Source organism: Apostichopus japonicus, chromosome 10 (genome assembly GCF_037975245.1).
Source record: "Apostichopus japonicus isolate 1M-3 chromosome 10, ASM3797524v1, whole genome shotgun sequence".
In the NCBI taxonomy this organism is placed as follows: domain Eukaryota; kingdom Metazoa; phylum Echinodermata; class Holothuroidea; order Aspidochirotida; family Stichopodidae; genus Apostichopus; species Apostichopus japonicus.
Genome location: NC_092570.1, coordinates 18865200 through 18886247, shown reverse-complemented (window position 1 = coordinate 18886247; position 21048 = coordinate 18865200). Strand labels below are relative to the sequence as shown.

The following is a 21048-nucleotide window of genomic DNA, read 5'->3' as shown; positions in this document are numbered from 1 at the left end:
ATTGTAAAGACTCTTTTGAAATAGTTATTTAAAGCAATAGAAGTCGGTCTGTAAACAATTACAACATATAGCGCCTTAAGCCATTTCCAAGTCAGGAAAGTCCGTTTTTGGTTTTGCCTTTGTGGTGGTTGTAAGTGTGAAGGTTATTGGCAATGTCAACAAAAATGCCAGCATATATTTTGGGATATGTGTGTAAGAAGGGTGTTTCCAAAACTGCATAGAACAAGCATTCGAACAGTTTGTGTATGTGTGTACTTAGGTTTCGTTTCGTTTATTTCTGATATTAAATCAAAATGACGTATATTTGTAAATACATAGTTATAGCAATGAGGCAGTGGAACCAGAAGTAAGGTAACTTTTCAAGTCTGGTCCCTTACAAAGTAAAGCGAGAAAATAAAATTGTACATAGAGAAAAGAAAACATCAAGAAAACACATAGAAAAAGCAAACACATAGGGGTTCAACAGAACTTGGAACGGAAACATTAATACAATGCTCATAATAAGGCAGAACTACAAGAAAATTATTCGTTGAGTAGATAATCTTTTATAAAGATGAAAATTGATTTGCTATTCCTAATGTTTTCTCGTATAGAATTTCAGAGGGCGACATGAATGTGTGTCGTTGATGTTCTGCTAATGAAAGGAAATTAGGTACCTCTCTACAATTTGGTAACTAAACCATATATATTGCCTTGCCCTTTTGTAAGGGCAAAATATCTTTAATACATTATAGTTTAGTGTGACTCTTCAACAAGTAAATTATGGCCTGATTATACTGTACAACAAATAACTCCATCAAGTCACAATCCTGTCACACTACAAAAATAATAAAGTTTTGAATCACTGGGGTCTAATAATGTTGAAAGGTCATGTTCATGATTTCAATTTCAAGGACACCTGTAGTGTCTTTCTGATAAATGATCTATCCAGCTGCTCATAGTCCTCACTAAAGGTAAAATATCTCTAGACATATGATTTGCCAACAATTGTCTTCTTAATTTGCTTGGTAACCATAGCAACACACTGATCATGCAGCATGTAACAGACACTTGGATATAGATAAGGGAGCTTTAGTGCAACTGAGCAGGATTAGCATCAGTACTACTTTAAAACCATCCATAATATATTGTAGTTTATGGTATCATGTGACTCTGCCAACCTTTTCTGCTAATGATTTGTGATATCTAATTTAAAACACCATTCTATATATACTTCAGCAAAGCTTCTGTAAAAAGGAAAATATTTTCTGTGTTTTAATTGCCTAATATAAAAATTGATGGGATGTGAATTAACTCACACCTTGCAGCTGAGAGACTAAATAATTTCAACAACCCAAAGTAAAAGACAAACCGCCCCTGTCCTACTATACTGGCAAGCATGCATGCCAGCAGACAGCACAGCAGGCAAGTGTGATTGGTTTAAACATTTGACCACATGAAGTGCAGCGTGTATATACACATTGTAAAGTTGTAAGCTAACAAAGCTTTTATCTCTGTTGCACCATTCATTATTTGGTGGGATGCTGTGATTTTCAGTCAATGGATATTATACAACCAGCCGTAAACCACTTTATTCAGTCAAATGCATTGTTTTTTTTTGGTACCTTGAACTTTTAAAAATACCAGGTTTGAGCAGAGAATGGACTATGCAGAGTTAGTTCTTGATTATTTGCGTTCAGTCAACTGCTGATTTGCAGTTTTGGAATAGTGAAATGGAGGGGAATGTCTGGAAAAGCACTTTGCATACAAAGTGGTGCTTAAGCACTATAGAGATCAGATAGTGGTATGCATTAGTACAGTGGCTCATATTCATACAATAATAATATAGAAATATAAATATAATTCATTGTAACCTAAAGTTCTTTATATTATAAGTGGGTGTGGATATTAAATTTGACAGCATACTATATTGAATGGTAGGATTTCATAATGTACAATACGGTACTGTAGGTGGTATATTATTAAGTTTTACTGTATGACAGACCAAAATACCAAACATAAATAATATTAAATACAAAGATAATAAACTTGTTCAGTGGATGTGGGTGTGGATGTGTGACCTGACAAAATATATATATATTGAATGCTAAATAGAACTGATTGACCATACAGTATTATAGTGAACCTGTCACTTCTAAGAGAGACTACAGTATCATTACCTTTCCCCCCTCACATCCCAGTGTGGTCAGTGGACGAACAAACCTCACCCACTTCTTTCATGATTTCAAGCAATTCATGTCTCTGATCACCAATTCCGCTAGTGCTTCTTAACCCCGGTACTGTATAAATTTAATAATTTAAAGTAGTTTGCAATTACTTTACGAGAAAACTCCTTCTTATAGTAGCACCTATACAGTAGTAGGTACATACATTTTTCATGTAACAGGAGTGTATCATTAATGTTTCCACTCTTATTGGAAATGTTTGTTACAGGGCAGGTGTATGGCCATCCCAAAAGAATTCACAGCTCAGTGAATATGAAGTTGGCATGGTGCCACGATATGAGCAGTAATTTCATCACCACTGTTAACAACTGGTGATCTGCTGACAGACCACGTTGACCTTTAAACCTAATTTGGAGTCTGGTTATAAACTTGATATTTACTTTGCTCCTCGCTTACCTGTCTCCCTACAACCTTAGCACTCTCGTTCTATCGTGCCTAGAATGAACTGGTAACCTTTTAACACAGTGCGCCCTCTATGACCAGCCCCTCCAATCAATTCACTTCATTCTCATTCTTCCATCATCAAAAGTGCCACCTTCGTACGTTTTTTGTCTGGATTTAATTTCTACGTAATTCATTTGAAACGGTGACCAAGGATCCTTCGTTTCTATTAGTTTTAGAATAAGAGTGCTAAGCGTGTGGGGAGACAGGTAAGCTCGTCCCCTCGTGAGTTTTGGGATCTCATTCTGACAAAACATACACTTAATATTCACACACACAGAAGCTAGTTAGTATTTAGTTCACTAGAGGAACCAAGAAATCTTATTTCAGATTAAGAGACCATTTAGTTATGATATGTATAGATTTATATGTTATGATATAAATTTCTTCAAAAATATTTTTTCTCATGGTCTTAAGATTCACGAATAAAGAAATGATGACAGGAAGTTGTAGCCTAAACTTCCTCCTGCTGTGCCCACTGCAATAAGATATCGATTACACTTTCGTGGAACAATACTGTTCTGAGGATTATGCAAATGACTGTGGATATATCAAATGTAATTTATATTCATAAATGATTGTGTCTACACATCCTGGTCTCTACAAACATCCTTTTCAATTTTACATCCTGTTCATGGTAAACAACTGCAAATTTCAACCTTTGTAGTCAAAACCACTGTGCCTCATTCTGACGTAAGCCATGTCAATGACACAATGTTCACACATACTTTATGGTACATAGTTGTATGGATATTTCCTCGTATGCCCCAGTCTACAGTAAAAACCAAAAAAAGTTCATTACAGACTTTAAATTAAAGACTGTCTGTTGATATTTTATGGCATTCACAGGATTTCAAAGTTGGGAGGGGGTGGGAAAGAAGGGTCAGTGTGCAGAAGGGGCAAATTCCTTTGGGTAGGTAGAGGCTGAACCAATACTAGAGGAGCCAGAGGAAAATGAAAGATTTTAAGAGGGAAGGGGTGTGGTCTTGGGATCTTGGAATTTGCTTTGTTCCTCTCTCACCTGTCTCTCACTCCACATCTGCACTTTCTCATCTTGGCTTAACTAAACATTGGAAAGTTTTAGCACTGCGCCCTCACTCCCTGGGCACCGCCCACTTACACCTCCTTCCAAATCTACCACCCAGGAAGAGAATGAAAGATATTAGGAAGGAAGGGGTATGGTCCTTATATATACAAAATACTTAAACAGGGGACAACAATATTTACAGGTTAATTAAGATGGGTCTGCAAGTTTCACAGATTTTCTTGCTTTTTTCTTTGTTGCTTATTTGATAAACCAAAATAAACTGTCAGAATAATTTCTACTTGTGGCTATAATGAGTCTATACTCTGTGGTAATTGTAGATTTTAAGAAGAGCAGAAAGCTGCACGGTTCATTTAAGGACATGAAGGTCATGTCAAATAGTATAAACAAAGAAATATATAGAGAGCAGGATATCGCCAGCCTTTATACAATATATCTTGCAACTGTATTGAAGAACTCTGCCCTGGAATTATGTAACATAATTCTATGTGTTAATCTGTAATAATCAGACAGTAGGCCTACCAGTATAATTGTGTGTAATTTCCCAGGGTAAGTACTTCTTATCAAATGAAGGTTATAATATACCACCTGTGTGTCTGTCTTCTGTGGGGGTGTTGTGTTACAGAGTCAGGTGCCCATAGAAGAATCATTTTCTGCACAAAGACTATTTTAAAAAAAACATATAAATTTCCTTTCTATTTTTTTTTCAATATCTAAGTTCTACTTTCCAGAGGTTGCCCCCAATCTATAAAAGCCCCAATCCAAAGGTCAGACGAAGAATAACAAGGGCACCAATGCTGCAGACAGCTCATGCTAAGCTTCTCTTTGAGAAAATTGTTTGGGATTGATCAGCAATATTTCTGAGCAGTTTACCCATTTGTTTGTGCAGAAAATATAAGACATAAGGGTGTCGTATCCTTACCTTGCCTAATGCTCCTTCTCAGCAGACATAGTTTGTTACAATGTTAGAAAGTTGTAAACATTTGTTTTGAAAAAAGGACATCAAGATAAATATAATTATTTTCTTTCGTTTTTTTGAATAAACAATGATAAAAGTTTGAAATAAATTGGGAAGTTGTGTTCTTGAATACTTAAAATGCAGAGCTGTCTTTGAAATATATTTAAACCAGAATGCGAGACTGTATTGAGGTTGGTGACTTCATCGTGACAGGGTATGAGCCAATGTTATCCTTGTAAGATATCATGAAAAAGTTTTGTATCTCTTTCCCGAAATGAACCGATTTCAACGGTTGCTAGCCCAAATTACTTGTAGGGTGTATACGAACCGCCCGTTGATAGTCCACCAAACATTTCCTGATATTTTTGTATTTTAGAAATTTCCTTCAAAGTGGAAACACTGTCACAAACTTTAATAATTTATGTACAAGATTGTTGTACTAATTACTAGGGATAAACTATGCCCCAATTGCAAAGACAAAGAACCAACAGTTAACACACTTCGTAGTTTTTCATTCATACAATAATAGAACGAAAACATTAAAAAAAAAAGTATTCCTCTGGTAAAATGTTGGGGATATCCCATTTGAATTGTGCTGACACAAAATTGCTCAGGGAAATTGCATCCATACAATAATAACAACTTGTCTACAAATGATGTACCACAGACAAACATTAAAGAGCAGAATTGTCGTATTCCAAACACAAGCTGTGGAAAAGTTCAAATTACAAATCTGCCAGGTAGTCCTTTACAGAGAATGACATCGAACTAGATAGGAATCCTGAATAACAAGTCAATATTTGACTTGATCAAGTCTCCCACGGGTGGAATGATTTCCAAAAGTGGCAGGAAGATTAAGATGGAAGACATGTTGCTTCTCACTCCAAAATGCATACTGGTAATGAATAATTGAATATATATACTAACCAGTTTCAAGATCATTGCATATGATCTGTGGCCTTAATTTCATCATAACTGAAAATTCTACAGAAGGACCTGTTTTGGGTCCTCTCATGATGACAAATTGACTTTTCCTGAGCAGATTTGGACAAACGCTCTATGAGGAGTAGCATTGGATATGTTTTCAGAAAGTGACCTCAAATGGCCTTCAAATTTATGACAACCACTGACAAAATTATCAGACAAATCGAATGAGAAATGACAAAATGGCAGTCATTCAAACACGGTGGCAAAAAGTGACAGAATTTTGGCAGAATCGCACGATCGCTACAGCTCAGCTACAAACTTTCAGCTGAGCTGACAACAAAGATAATCTTCAGTATATGCACGTTTAGATGTGACATCATTCTTGTGTGCTTGTCACACTGAATAACAATTACCTTTCAGCACTAAACATATGAAGTTGAAAAGTTCTCAAAAAGTGGCTTGTAAGAATGGAATGAAAAATGACACCAGGATGCCGAGGTTAGTTTCCTTTCTTTGCAGGCCAAAATCTATTTCGTTCAAACTATTCTTGTCAAGTTCATCCTACAGTATTTACCCGAAATTGTAGCTTATTTACAGTACATGTTTTCAACTTTACTGACACCATTTTATAAAGGAATAGAGAAGGCAGAGATCAAAGACAATTTATATTATTGCGTAACCTCAAACTCTCTAATGTTCAATTTTTAAGTTAACAGCTTCCTGTTTGACTGAATGTGCTCGCTTTGAAAATTGGCTCTCCTAAGGCCTTAGTTAAGTGCTTCAATGTGAAGAAACTACAGTACAAATTGTGTCAGCAAGGCACATAATGCTTTAAGGAACTATATATAGCACTGGACATGCAAAAGTCTGTGCATGACCATTATTTAACAATCTAGCATATTTGGTAGTGTATGATTAATAAAGGGTTGGCTTTTAGTTCATTCTCCTCTTGTCCCTGGTGGTTGTTTGTTTCTTCATGCTTATTGTTGGCAACTACAGCACAGGTATTATCTGTTTTGAGTGCAGTGTAGGCTCCTACAAGTACATATACACATTCATCCTGTCTTGATTACATCAGCTATTATGTTGAAGCAAACAGAAAGCGAAAACAAGAAAGAGCAGCTCTATCCTTATTGTTGACTTTGCACTCTCCTTCTCTGTCTCTCTGAGTGGCACCAGTTTCTCGTACAGAATAATCTGAGTAACCAGTTTGTTTGTGATGTTAAATTATCCAAATTGACAATCTTTTAAAGCACAAGTCATGTACATACATGTGCATGATCAGCTAAACTAGTACATCTCCCGATTCTATAATTGGGTGAGATGTTAAGTAGCTACAAGGCCGTACAGATGCTTTAGATTGTCAGGGTCAACTTTTTAAGTAACCAAATCAAAATGAGTTGAAAATTTAGTGGGAGTCAAGAACATGAAACATTTCGGTTTTCTTCTGAAATGGGTAATTTTGTGGCATTTTACAACTCGGTCGCCACTTCATTGCCAATTCCACATAGTGCAATTGGTCTACAAGGAAAAGTTCAAGTTTCAAGAACACTTACAATAATTCATACTATTAATTAATTGATTTAATTATTACAAGGCTGTTAAGTGTGAGTAAGTGTAATTAATCTTGCACTGGTACTTTTAATCTTATTTTCGGAGTGAGTACCCCATCACCCCATGTACTGTATGAGTTCAAATCCATCAAGGACGAGTGCATGTATACAGGTACAGTAACCGTGGTAACCGTACAAGTACGTTTATACACTTACTACAAGTCCCATTGTCAACCATCTGAGAAGGAAGAGTTTTTAAGCCAAAAATAGTCTTGAAATGTGATAGAGGTATATGAAATATTACATAAGTACATATTAGTTGTAAAACTATGGTACTACGTAAGACTACGAAATGTGATATATTGATAAGCCTTTCATTTATAACTCAAACTGCAACACTTGCAATTAAAGTAGTTTTTATTAATCTTTATGACAGTTATATAGTCAATTAAACATATAACTTTAGTTGTTTACTTGAAGAGTTTTATTCCTATTCAGACAAGAGAATGGATGCAAAGGTGATGACATGTTTGTGATGTGTGTACATGTATATATGGCCCAACTTGTAAACACGTTTAAAGCTCAAAAAGTAAATCTTGGTTGAAGTTCATACTTGGTATGTCAATTCTCCTTGGTGAGTATATGAACAGAACACTATCAAAAAATACCGAGGTCAGCAGAGTTCAAACATATTTAACACTAGAGTGAACACAAGATTGTCAGATTTGACTATTATTGTTACTGACAAGATCTGTGTGCTCATGTGGACCTTCACGTAAAGGGCAAAATTCATGCTATCGTTACTTTTCGAGTTATCAAGTTTTTAGTCTTTGACCTCAAATGACCTTTGACCTTCATAAGAATCAATAGGGGTCCTGAACATATTGAGGATGATCTACACACTAATTAGAAGTTGATCCAAAATGAGCTTGGATTTTAAGTTATTGGGTTTCATAATTTCATTTAAGGTTTTTTGTAACGTGTGGGCAAGCATGAATCACTATTTACCTGTTGGCTTTCTGGGTTTGAACTCTGCAGAAAATGCAGTGCTACTTAAGCCATTTCAAAGTTGCAATGTTAATTGGTTTTCTTTAATTTGGTGATAAACCTTTTCAGTTTCCTTTCCTTAATGATGAATGATTAATGATGGAATCAATCAATTACAACCGTCTTCCTTCTTGACCGTTTTTTGACCGTCCTCCTTCTTTCTCAGGGAACACCGTCAGCAACCTAGTATTCTTCACCTTTCCGATCATCACCGCCTGTTTCTTTGTTCGAGATAGAGTGGAGAAAAGGTTCCTCTTGTCATGTCTAGGCTTTCTAAGTAAGTATTCATGTGGCAAGTGTCACGACATATATATGTATAGGCTAGCCTTCGTTTTATCGTCATTACGGGGAATAAAATTCATCCCGAAACCCGTTGCAAAATGCCATGCAAATTGCTGCACATGGGCAAAGATGTTTTGCGACCTGGAATTTACGGAAGGGAGACGGCCATACTTACACACAAAACAAAGAATTGCCAGATGCTAGAGCGAGTTAAATACGGTAATGCATAAGGTTATATGAGGTGAGTACGTCGCTCGTTAATTCACAAACCAGGTAAGGTTTGGGGAAACAAAAGGGCAAAGATGTTTTGTACACAGGAACCAATAGTATTGTCATAAGGGAACATTCAGAGTCTTCAAGACTACAATACTAAAATTTCAATACTGAATTATTTTCTGTAATTATCAATATCATCAATGATCACCGATATATACAAGATTATCATAGATGCAAAGTTTGGCTCAACGACAAATGCTTGAAAGTAAATCTGTGTGCGATCATTGCTTGCCCCCCCCCCCCCCCCCAGTTCAAATTAGGAGCACAAAAATAATCCTAATTCCACAGGTTTTGATTGGCTGTACAACCTTTTTTTTTCATTTAAATACAGTGGTCACCGTGGCAACTAGTGCAAAGATGATATTTACCGTGAACTAGAGAATGAGGGGTGGCTCTAATTTTTTTTTGTACCATGACATAAAATTCCACTCACTGTTCCACTCACTTCCACTCACTCACTCACTCACTCACTCACTCACTCACTCACTCACTCACTCACTCACTCACTCACTCACTCACTCACTCACTCACTCACTCACTCACTCACTCACTCACTCACTCACTCACCCACCCACCCACCCACCCACCCACCCACCCACCCACCCACCCACCCACCCACCCACCCACTCACTCACTCACTCACTCACTCACTCACTCACTCACTCACTCACTCACTCACTCACTCACTAGTACTGTAATATAAGCAGTTATGGTACCCAGTGTAGGATCTGAAAAGCTGAACAGGTAGATTGTTTGCATTGTTGATTGGCTTTAGTAACAAAGAGAAGTGACCTTTAAATATCATAATCAGAACTGCTTTAATGTGATTTACTCAACCTGAGTGATACGTACTGTACGAAACAACTGTGAATAGTTCTGATATATGTACATCTGTCAGTCACTTTTATGATTTACATGATATAGGCATATATATTTACAGCTTCATATCAAATTATTCCACCATCAAAACAATTTACAACTGAAGCAGTTTCACTTTTCAATTCAGTTGCAAATTAGCAACTTTGATCGATATATAAAATGTGTTTTCACTGGGAGTATATCTCTTGAGGCATAATTTGGTTAATCAATGTCTCTTTGATACATTAATGTAGCATTTACACTTAAGGATATCCATCAAGTTATCCATTCTTAGTGGTGTACGGTGGTGTGACATAGGTGGATCCAATCCGCTTAACTTCAGCCAGCTGTTAAAATAAAGTTTTGTCAATAACTCATACACATGTCTGTTTTACTCTCTTTACGTAAGCAGTGAATTAATTGCCCACAGCTGGTAGTAACTTGAAAGTCTCGGTTGTGGAACGGCTTATCAGCACACCGGCTCATAACCAGTGACACTGCATTATCCGAGATGTCAGTATTAGTTCAAGTAAAGTGTGGCCTGATATCTGTTAAGAGCCTCCATCTTTGTTCAGACTTAGAAACAGGATATTAGTGAAAGAAAATCATTAAGAAAGAATTTGGTCATGTTTCACATGTATGATTTTTTAAAGCTCTAGAGTGTACACAAAAAATATGGTATTTGTTGATATGTCAGGTATGTAAACATTCATGCTTTCATTTTGTCTCAAGTTGCAAACAGGATATATGGTGTATTGTGTATATTAGTTGAAGGAGAGATAATGAAAGGGAAAGCCCTTTCATTCATTGTTCAGAGTAAGCTCCATTTCACAGATCTATGTAGATATTGCTGAAAGAATGAGAGAAAACTGGTCGACATTGATCCCTCATTTGCAAGTGCACTGATTTTGTTATCATCATGTACTAGCTATCCTATAGCCATTACCAGGTGACCAGACTTGCTATGGAAGGAAGTTCTAGATTCTTTTAGTACAGTACCAGAACTAATATTAGTGATATATATATGTAAGAAAATAATGATACCCAGTGTCTATGTTGTTAAGAACACCAAGTGCTATATTTCCATGGTAAGCTATTATAGATTGCAATGTTTATCATTCCAAAGTAATTAGACTTTACAAGAAAGGACTCTCCGTAGAGAATAGAAGGCTCTCATCTTGCTGATCTGGAATGTCATATGTCTGTTTTCAATAGAGCCAATAACCTCCTGTGCACTTGCTCCGTCCACTTAATGACAAGTTTGTCGCTTCTGAGCTGCTGCATTCAGTCAAATTATTTTGGAATTAGTTTGGAATTAGCCTGGGAAACAGCAAACTTCGAGCAAAAAAAGAGAAAAAAATCAATACAGTTCCTGCTTTTTATTTAGGTCACCATTTTGGCCTTCTGAGAAAACATCAGAAAATGCTTTTAAAGTTAAAAAATAAATATTTGAACGGAGTAAATACAAAAAAAATGTGTTCAACTGGTTGCTAGAGATAGCATGGTGCATATTTAAATGGTTTACCAGTGTTGCCATAGGTTACAGCATTTTTTTTTTCTCAGCACCACGGTTGTCATTTGTAATAGAATTTATCCTTGCGTACATGTACTGCACTGTAGGTATGTTACAAATTTACCATAATAATGTTGTCCACTTTGCATTGATCGGGAACTGGGGGATAACTGCATGAGAACTTAAATGTTAAATAAGAGTTTATGATAAGAGATTTATGATAAGAGATTGACCCTATATGGTAAATACATGTATGTTGTACTGCACTAATGCACAGAAAGCTGTAGCAACTCATAAATACAGTACAGTGTCATTAGTTCTGTGATTCAGTCACAGACTGTTGTGTACACAGAGACCTGACACAATTGACTGGCTCGACCTGTTTGTTTTCAGACAAAAGGCCTCTCATGGACTTCATATATTATCACATCATAGCCATCATTTTAGTACTTTTAAACGATTATGGTTTTATTTACCCATGGCAAACAGTCCCCATTTACAAGTTAGCTCAGGTTTACAAAAGACAAGTTCCATGGATATATCATTTGATAGGAGGTATAATGAACATTGTACAACAGCAAACAGAAATTTGGTGCCTTGCTATAGTAAAGCATATATATATGGCTCTGTTACAAATACACACATTTGAGGATTGTCTCTCTATGGGAGGAATGGAGAGAAGATTTTGAGTAACGAATTAGACGTACTGTACATCAGGGATGTGCTCAGGAATATTTGAGTGCCGGGCAGATTGTGCGGTAGTGTGATCTTACCTGGGAGAGGGATCTCATGGGTGGGGTATCCCCTCCCCACCGGACAAAATTTGCACATGAAGTATGCTTAGGTGGTGCTATTTTTCCTATTCTGTGCCATGTATTCTCCCAGATTTTGGTTATGGTAAAATTTGTTAAATTATCATCAAAAAAGTGCCGGGCAGACTGCTGGGCGCAGCCGCCCGGTGCCGCCCAGTGTGAGCACATCCCTGGTACATCTTTAATGGAATCCACAATATATCTTCCAAACTTTTCAGTTCTTTTTCTCTCGTCCCCAATTATTATTGAGTTTGATATTTGAGACAAACGTGCAGTACAGCTGTGACATCCACAACAACAACAATTCCTGAAGATTAATATAAAGTTGATATTTTTCTAGATTTTAGAAATCATCCTATTTCATGGGTCGTGATTAAATTCGTGATTATCAAATTTTATAGCCACATAGGATTTATCAATGTTCCCCCTGTCACTCTTTTATATAATTTCAGGAGTCTTTTGAGTCTGATTGAATATGTTCTGTTGTTGTACACTCTGCAGAATAGATTGGTTTTTCTTCTAAGACAGTAGTAGATCTTGATGACAAGGACAGTTCAGTGTGAAGTGATAATTACTGTGAAAGGCTTTTCAAATGATCAAGTCAGGTTTAATATTAAACAGTAGCTCTCAGGGAAGTTAATTGAACTCGTGGATGAATGAAACAAAGACATTTTGGGTCTCTTTCAGTACGTATTGAACATTGTCAGATTAATTTGAAATTTGCAACATATAGTAGATCTATAACTCAGACTTTACTCGTTTACTCGTTCTTTTGATTGCGATTGATGTTGTTTTGTGAAGCGCCTAGAGCTGTATCATTATTATTATGATTATAACCACCATCTGTGTTTACTAGTTGTAGGATGTTAATTATCAGGGATGTATTTGTTTGTGGTTACCTGCTATACAGTAGGCATGCAAGTTGTCATGTGTGCGGGTGCGTATGCGTGTGTGATGCCCAACCTGTAGTTTGTAAACATGATATCTCAAGGTAATAATAATAATCATAAATTACATTTATATTGCGTTTATACAGCGTTTCAAAGGTAGGTAGCACTTGTAGTTCTCATATTTGGCATGTTGATTCCTCATACTGTACAAGAACCCGTTTGTTTTGCATGGAGGTCAAAGGTCATTTGCAGGCAGCAGAGGGCAGAATGTGAGAATCTCCAAAATGTTGTATTTCCAGAACCTGAACATCAAAGGATAGACTTGTGTAGTGTGTAAAGGTTTGACACAATTTGGTGTAGGTTAGAGTTCATTTTAGTTCACCAGGGGTCAAAACTTGATATCCTGGTAAACATGATATCTTTAGATCGGCTCTCATAAATTGCTTTTGTTTTGAGTGGAGGTCAAAGGTCATTTGGGGTCAGCAGAGGACAAAATGTGAAAACCTCAAATGCTGTATTTCCAGAACCTGAACCTGTATTTAAAGGCAAGTAACCGCTGGGAAGGATTTCCCTCTGGTCAATATGGCACAAGAATATTGATGCCATGTGTGTGTGTGTTGAAAATTGGTAAAATTTTGGATAATGAAGAAGCAGAACATGACCTAAATGAAGGAAGCCATATGCAAAACGCCTATTTTTTACATTACGTGGTTGAGCAATTAAATTGTTGAACAGCGCAGACGGCAACAATGTCATAAGTTTAGACATCAACGTGAGTTTGAGTAACAGCATGGTACAACAGCAGCAACAACTTTAGTTTAGACAACAACAAACTTTGTTTAGACAACGAAATAAGTTTGCCCTTTTCGCGTTTCATAGGAAGGAGAGGGATTTGAGGGTGGCGGACCTGGAGAAGAGATGAGTGGGTGTTGTTTTCTTGTAGTTGCCAGAGAGATAATGAAGAAGACTGTAGTGCTGCAGCACTCTCACTTTACCATGTCTAAATTGAACCGTGAACCAAGGCTTTTAAATCTATGCACCTTCTATGACCGTACCCCACCTGTCAGTGACCCCCCCCACACATTCGGCCCACCAAACTGTAGCCAGTTTTCATTCATGTCTGTGTGACAGCTTTGTATAGATCTTTCATATCTGTGCGTCTGTCATCTTTCAAGATCGGAGGCAGGCCTGCTTCTATTGTCATGTAAATTCCGTTGTCATTTTACAATATATGCGTGGTATTAAAGGAGCACACAAGTGGAAGTATTCTCGCATTTGCCTACAGAGGGCTTCTCTGGAAAGCAGTGCTTCTGCACTGAGAAGGGCTACCCTCATTAAAGATGACATTAATCTAAAAAAATCAAAAAAGTTCTCCATCTGAGACATGCAAGATTAGTTTCATTTGTTTTTGGCTTTTGTGTAAAGTCATGTTGAAAGCTTCTTTTCTAGACTTTAGTGCTTTCAGGAATGAATTCCTTCTATCTCTGGCACTATCCCAGTCACACATTAAGACCAAATATTAGCCATTGAATCAAGGCGCATGTTTATGATTACAATGAACTATCTGTACTCTGTTCATGTTCATTGATTTTGTCACATCATTACGCTCCCGGAAGGCTCTAATGTTACAACATACCTATGTGATAGGACTAACATGGTGTCTGTTCCTACAGTATGTGATGCTGGCTTCCTTTCCCCAGCGGATATATGATGATCTCGGTTTATTCAGCAGGTGCCAGGATAGCGGAATTGATTAGGATGATTGCATGGTTATCGCGAGATCTCTATGGGCCTTGTGAATAATTGCTCATCTACAGTAGATTCATTGGAGAGAACTTAGAGAGACAATTTAGAGTTGTATTTGGTATTGTGTTGTCATTTTAAACCTTCTTATCCTTGAAAAAAATATTGTGTAATATTCAAATGTTAATCAGCCAAATAAGTAAGAGATCCAGACAATTTGACTGCTTTTAATCAAAAAAACTTTACAAGCTTATTGGTCAAATACAGGATATTTTGTGACCCCCATTAACTTACCTTTCTACTCACAACCTTCAGCATTCTCACTCTACCTTATGAGTGGAGTGAGCCGGTTTCCTTTTCAGCATTACTACAGCAGTCTTACCCCTCTAAACAATTGGACACTTCCGTGCAATTTGCGTTTCTCATTCTATACCGCCCAAAAATGTCTTTTTCTATTTAATGTGGACTTTGTCGTCTTCTCAAAGGCATTGAAGATATCGCCCCAAACTGTGTGCCACCCTCTGAAAAAGTAACTTTCTATAGCTTGCAAGTGAAGTTTTGTTCTTGTCGCTACAAAATGCAGACAGTAATGAAATGTGATACCTTGTTATCTTTTATCTAGACCTGAGATGTCCATTGCTGCTATGTACATTGTGTTGTGGATATTGACCGTAGCTGCATGTACTGACTGTACACTAGTGTCTAATTACCAACGGTAGCAAGCTGTGTGTGTATTTTCTGGGATCGTTGGTGGTGTCTAACACTTCTGTTACACCTCATCGAAACTAGGTCAGATTACCAGCATCAGACGTTTCTTTGTGCACAAGTCTTCAATACCTTTAATCATCATGTCGTGGTTGCAGTCACGATGGGATTCGGTGCAAAGCATTTCAGTTGCATCCAATCATATGTTCATGCTGACAAGTGATAATCAAATTGCCAAATGATAATCATACGATCATAAACAAATGATATCATAAACAAATGATAATCATAAACAATGATAATCATATTGCCATCACCCATTCTCCTTTCTCTGTCTGCCTTAGATTAAAGACAATGAAATTAGACATATTCTGATATTATTGATGAAAGCAAAAGTTCATAAGTGTGTCGAGACATGCATCCATTTTTGTCAAAAAATAGAGATCTTTTGTAAATAAATAAATAGACGGTAGGAGGGACAGACAGACAGATAGATGGACGGTTTCCAAGTTCTCTTCCAATTTTTAGTCATAGAGCTGATTATTTCCTCAAAGATCATACCATGATAATATTGTGGGATGATAGATGGATCGTTAAATTATGTCCACATTTTCATCTTCCAAACACCATAACTAGAATGCTGCAGCCTTAACAATTACAGTACTGTATAGTGTGTGTATCTGGTTTTTGTATACCTTTATAATATAAATCGGTAGCTGTTCCCAATTTGCCTGTTTACATCAATACGGTGGTAGTTATTTATAACAATATGGTTATCAGAGCTAATGAACTAGAGTCTGGGAAGTTCCCAATTTTTGGGTTTATCAACTTGAGTAGAAAATTCATAAAGGGTGCTGTTTTTAATGGGGAGTATCCAGATCTTCATCTGATTTGTTGCAACCAATGGTTGGGCAGGCAATTACTATAATGAGAATTGCTACTGAAATGTTACCTTTCAAACTCTCAGTGGGGGGTATATGTATGCCTGGTAGGTGGTAGTGTAGTGCTAATGACCGTTTAATAATACAGCAGGGGGACAGTACCTAGTTAATTCAAGGTCACTGTCACTTCAAGGTCACTAAAGGTCATGAATTGACTCTGGGAAATTCCTGCATCTATGTTCAAAAAGTTCATTGTTAAGGTGGAATGAAATGGCCACATTACTTTCATCTGCTATTAGCACAACCAATTGTAAACCATCTTTATAATACGGTGCTATGGGGGCCACTTTACATCAGTTGGTTCAAGGCACTATTCAGAAGAATCTTTTGTGACCTCATCAGAGGTAACAGATCAATGGAATCTGGGACGTTCCCATAAGAGATGTCTGTGTTTATCATCAGTATAAAGTCTGTAACAGTCTATGTGTGTTTAGTCTGAATATACTGTAAGTCCATGCATGGTCAGTCTCTGCCTATGAATATACTCTATAATCCATTATTGTACCTGGTAACTTACATGCAGCAAATACAGAGGGCAGTACTTTCTCGCAAGAGTCATGATCCCGAGAAATACTTTCATTGTAAAACAGTGGGTATTCTTACAAAAAGGTTGTGTACTTTTAATAGCATACAGTTACGTAAGGCATGCGTTTGGACAGTTACCGAGGTAACTCTAAACGCCAAATAGAAACGGTTCGTTAACATTGAAATAAAACAGGAGATATGAACAATTAATTAGTTAAAAATGCACACTGTTCAAAATATCAAAACATACATTTAACAATGAACATAAATTCGTCACTCCATATACCACTTTGAATCTTGAAAAGTAAATCAGGGTAACCAATTCAATGTTTGAATGCAACAGTGTGTCACTACTAATTTTGACCTAAGAAAGTTTGAAAAAAGCTTCCTGTCCAATTAGCTCTTGGATCGTGTGGTGTAGAGTTACTGACAGCCACAAAATGGCTGCAGGGTCAATCTTTTTTTTTTAATTATCATCTCCTCTCACCCACATTTGGTATCTATATATATTTATATAGAACTTACTATCTTTATGTTCAGTTTGTCTTCGTTGGTTGAGAAGTAGGGAATTTTAGTTAGGTCACGTTAAGGTCAGTCTGTATAAAATTCAGATTTAGTTTAGCTGTGACTCTGTGAAGTATTTAGTTTCTCTGATGTTGTGTCAGGAGAAGGATTTATGATCTTTGGTAATGACCAGTAAGGAAGTGAACAATGTTGACACAGGCCTGATTGGGGGTTTTTTTTTTTTTTTTTTTTTTTGTTCTCGGAGGAGATAAAGTTTCAATTGCCCATTCACTCCAGAATTGTAAGCCAATGGTCCCTTAGAAAAAGTTTTATAGTATTTGCAAGTGAATCAGTCATCAGTGTTTCCTCTGAGAAATTTTCCATTTGAGTCAAAATGCCCAATATCTGAACATTTGACCCACTACCCAAATGCAGGGCATGTGCGTGTAGCACAAAGCCAATTATAGCTCTGAGGTTTTAGGTGCTTTCTGGTGCCATATGAGCTGTATCTTGCACCACTTAAGGCAAAACTTTAGAATTGTTTTCACTGATTAATTTAGTCATATGATTGTTAATTATTTATTTCCTGAAAAAGTCTGCTGTGGTCTCTCTTGCACTAACCTACTTCTCGTGCTCATGTGAGTCTTGTTCAGTTGCTTGTCTGCGAAACCCAAACTTAAATAAATTCCTTTTTCTCTGGCCCCTTTAGTGCCCTCATTTTGGGGCTTTCCATTTTATCATTGCATTCAGAGTCAGCTATTTGTTGCTTTTGGTCTTGTCAAGCCATGTTCGATTGACTCAAATTATTAGTTAATTACTTTGTACGACGAATGTGCAGTATATAGGCTAGAAGTATCCTATTTGTAATGTTATAGACATATGGACTGCACTTTCGGCATGCATGGGATGTTCGCGAAAAGCAATGCGGTAATTCAACCTTGCTGTTATCACACATGTGTGTTAAATGTTATGTATACAGCATTTAGTACAATGCTAACCATAGTAGGGTGGTGTTTGCAATCCACGACAGTGGACGTTATTTAGCCGAATAGAGCATAGCTAACCCAAATCCACGAAAAGTAGCTGTGGTGTAATACACCACAGAAATGAAAATGCACCATCTTCAGGTCTCATTTTAATTACATGCCCAGTTTGTAACTGAACTATATTTGAGCTCCAAAGTGAAATAATACATTGACCGTCATGGGCAGAATGCTTAAAATAATATAGAATTCCTCAATATGTCCTTGCGAAGCCAAATTCTCTATTTACTTTGCAGCCGTCCTGTGCTCTGTCCTTCGGACAAAATTTATGAACAATACTTACAATTTTTGGGTCTGCCAGCTTCCTCTCTTCCTCGTATAAATTATTGAGGAAAAATTCTTGTAAGTAAATGAACCAGATTTTAAGGATAGCTAGACTGGGGTCATAAAAATAGCAATAAAATCATATAATTTTAGAAGCAATGTAAAAGAATTTGTGTATATATATAGTATACATAAAAGTAGATTTAGCTGTGTCCGGTTCGTTAGGGTCATAGGTCGTGGCCCAATATTTGAGCACACTGAAAATATTGGCAGAGTTTACGAAAGCACTTTCAAACCCTTTACGTTTTTGGAACGTCTTGGAGTAATTTATGCAGTATCGTTATACAAAGTAGTCAAATTGATATACAATTGCAGATATGTATGGCAGTTTTTGTACACCGGAACCGTAGTATGTTATAAAGATATGCTAGAGAGAGAGTTGATAAAAATTCTTTGTAGCCCATATCTCCTTTTAATATACTCTGAGAGGCATATCTGACCATTAGAACCTTAAACTGACAGCAATAAACTGCACTCCATTATTGGAGAGAGCTGATTTGACCAGATATTCCAAAGAGCCCTCTTAGGAATGAATGGTTGCCTCTACCTCACAGCCATTAAGAATTGATTTTATCTACAATTTAACCCTTTTAGTTTTCGGATCTAAGGGCCAGTATGACATGTCTGCCAAGATGTACACAACCTTTTGACCATGCATTATCTCTCTCTCTCTCCCTCTGTATAATATTTCATGTCAGTGATGTCACTATATTACTAGTATAGGCATCTGCCAGAGCACTGGAAGGTTACTACCGAAACTGTGTCATCTAATGGAATGATGCAATGGAAATTTGAACAGAAATTTGTTTCTCATTTTGTGCACTAGGTTTTATGTTAGTGTATGAAGAGGTCAGTACATTTGAAGTTTACAAATGGTTGGGTAAGATCTTGTACTGAGATGGAAGATGGGTTAAATGAATGGTCTATTCAGTAATCCTCTAAATTCATCTGGTGCTGGAAATAATTTGCATAGTGAGTGATGAATATTCATGCATGTGGAGATAACTGCAACAGATGTAAAATTTTTAAAAAGTACTGCACCTACATATTTTGTGTTCAATTTTGGTTAATTTCTAGTACAATACCCTATACTTAAATGTTCCATATTACAATGGAACACAATTATCTACTGTATTGACATCTTTCTGTCGCTTCTGAGTCACAAAGAAAAACTGTGCACTTTCCAAAGCGTTCGGAAGACAACTTCACAAAATGGAATTCATAGATAGTTGTTACAAACTATTAAATGTCCATTACGTGTAAAATGTTGTACCATGATCATTTGATGTCTAATTTTGAGAAATACTTCCATGTGAAATTTATGATACCATTTTCATTTCTGTTGACCAAAACACCAGTTGGTAAGCTGTTTGAAATTCTAGTTTTCGTTGAAAATATACATTTGTTTGTTTTGTCCCTCAAAGTGTATTTTAACATTCGTCTTTGATCTTCATCTCCAGCTGTCGGAGTTGGTTCCTGGTGCTTTCATATGACGCTACGGTACGAAATGCAGGTAAGGTTATTTCTTAAGGTTTTTTTTTTATTGAAGGGTGTAGGTCAGAACAGGAGGGTGATACTGTGATAGGGGTTATTAGGGAGCTTGTGAGGTTAAGACTCCATGTTTCGTTATGGAGAAGAGAGATGTTTACTTCACATGTCTTTACACAATTACTGTACACTGATGTTACCACTTTGTCATTGGTGAATAGAATTGAAGCTGATATGCAACAGTAATTACAGTAGCAACAACATTATCAGTTATACATTTTTCTCCATCAAAGGAAATCAAAGTATTTATAAATTTACTTCGTTCCTCATTTACCTGTCTCCTCACAACCTTATCACTTTCGTTCTACCGTGCCTAGCATGAACCAGGTAACCTTTTAGCACTGCGCCCTCTATATCCGGACCTCTCCAGTCAATGCCCGCCCTTCTCAATCTACCACCCAAAGTGTTTAGTGGATCGTTTTGAGTGTCAGATTTTATGCAGTTTCAGTTTATGCAGAACTATGTTTTTCAGGACCACGGTAAGCTGGAGACAGGTCAGCTGGTCACTCGTAAATATCCAAACCAGTAAGTTTGGGAATTTCAAGCAATTGTATCTCTCAGTGATGTCATGATTTTCTTCGTTCCTTGCTAATTACCTGTCTCGCTACAACCTTAGCATTTTGTCTACTGGTCTAGAATGAACTGGTAACCTTCTTAACATCTTTTTTTTTCTTTTTCTTTTGTAAACAAATCTCAATCTTAGGCCTGTATATGGTTGAATGTCAAAGTCTGGTTCATTGACACACTTAATGACGGTTGCCCCACTTTCTGTTCCTTTTGAATCTACCGTTCTGAATAGTTTACATCTGCAAATTTTTGATTTATATTAAAAATCATCGGAAAACAAGTCGGTCTTTTTTAACCTCGGGAATGGCTTCCTGATTTCGG

At 36.8% G+C, this 21048-nt stretch overlaps 1 protein-coding gene across 2 annotated transcripts in view; it reads left to right on the top strand.

The window, feature by feature from the left end:
- The window catches only part of LOC139975453 (alkaline ceramidase 3-like), a 58596-nt gene that overhangs the window by 983 nt on the left and 36565 nt on the right, over nt 1-21048 (top strand). For both annotated transcript variants that reach the window (XM_071983451.1, XM_071983450.1), the window contains exons 2-3: nt 8363-8473; nt 20073-20125. In XM_071983451.1, the coding sequence (XP_071839552.1) occupies nt 8363-8473; nt 20073-20125 (164 nt within the window). The remainder of the gene's footprint in view (nt 1-8362; nt 8474-20072; nt 20126-21048) is intronic.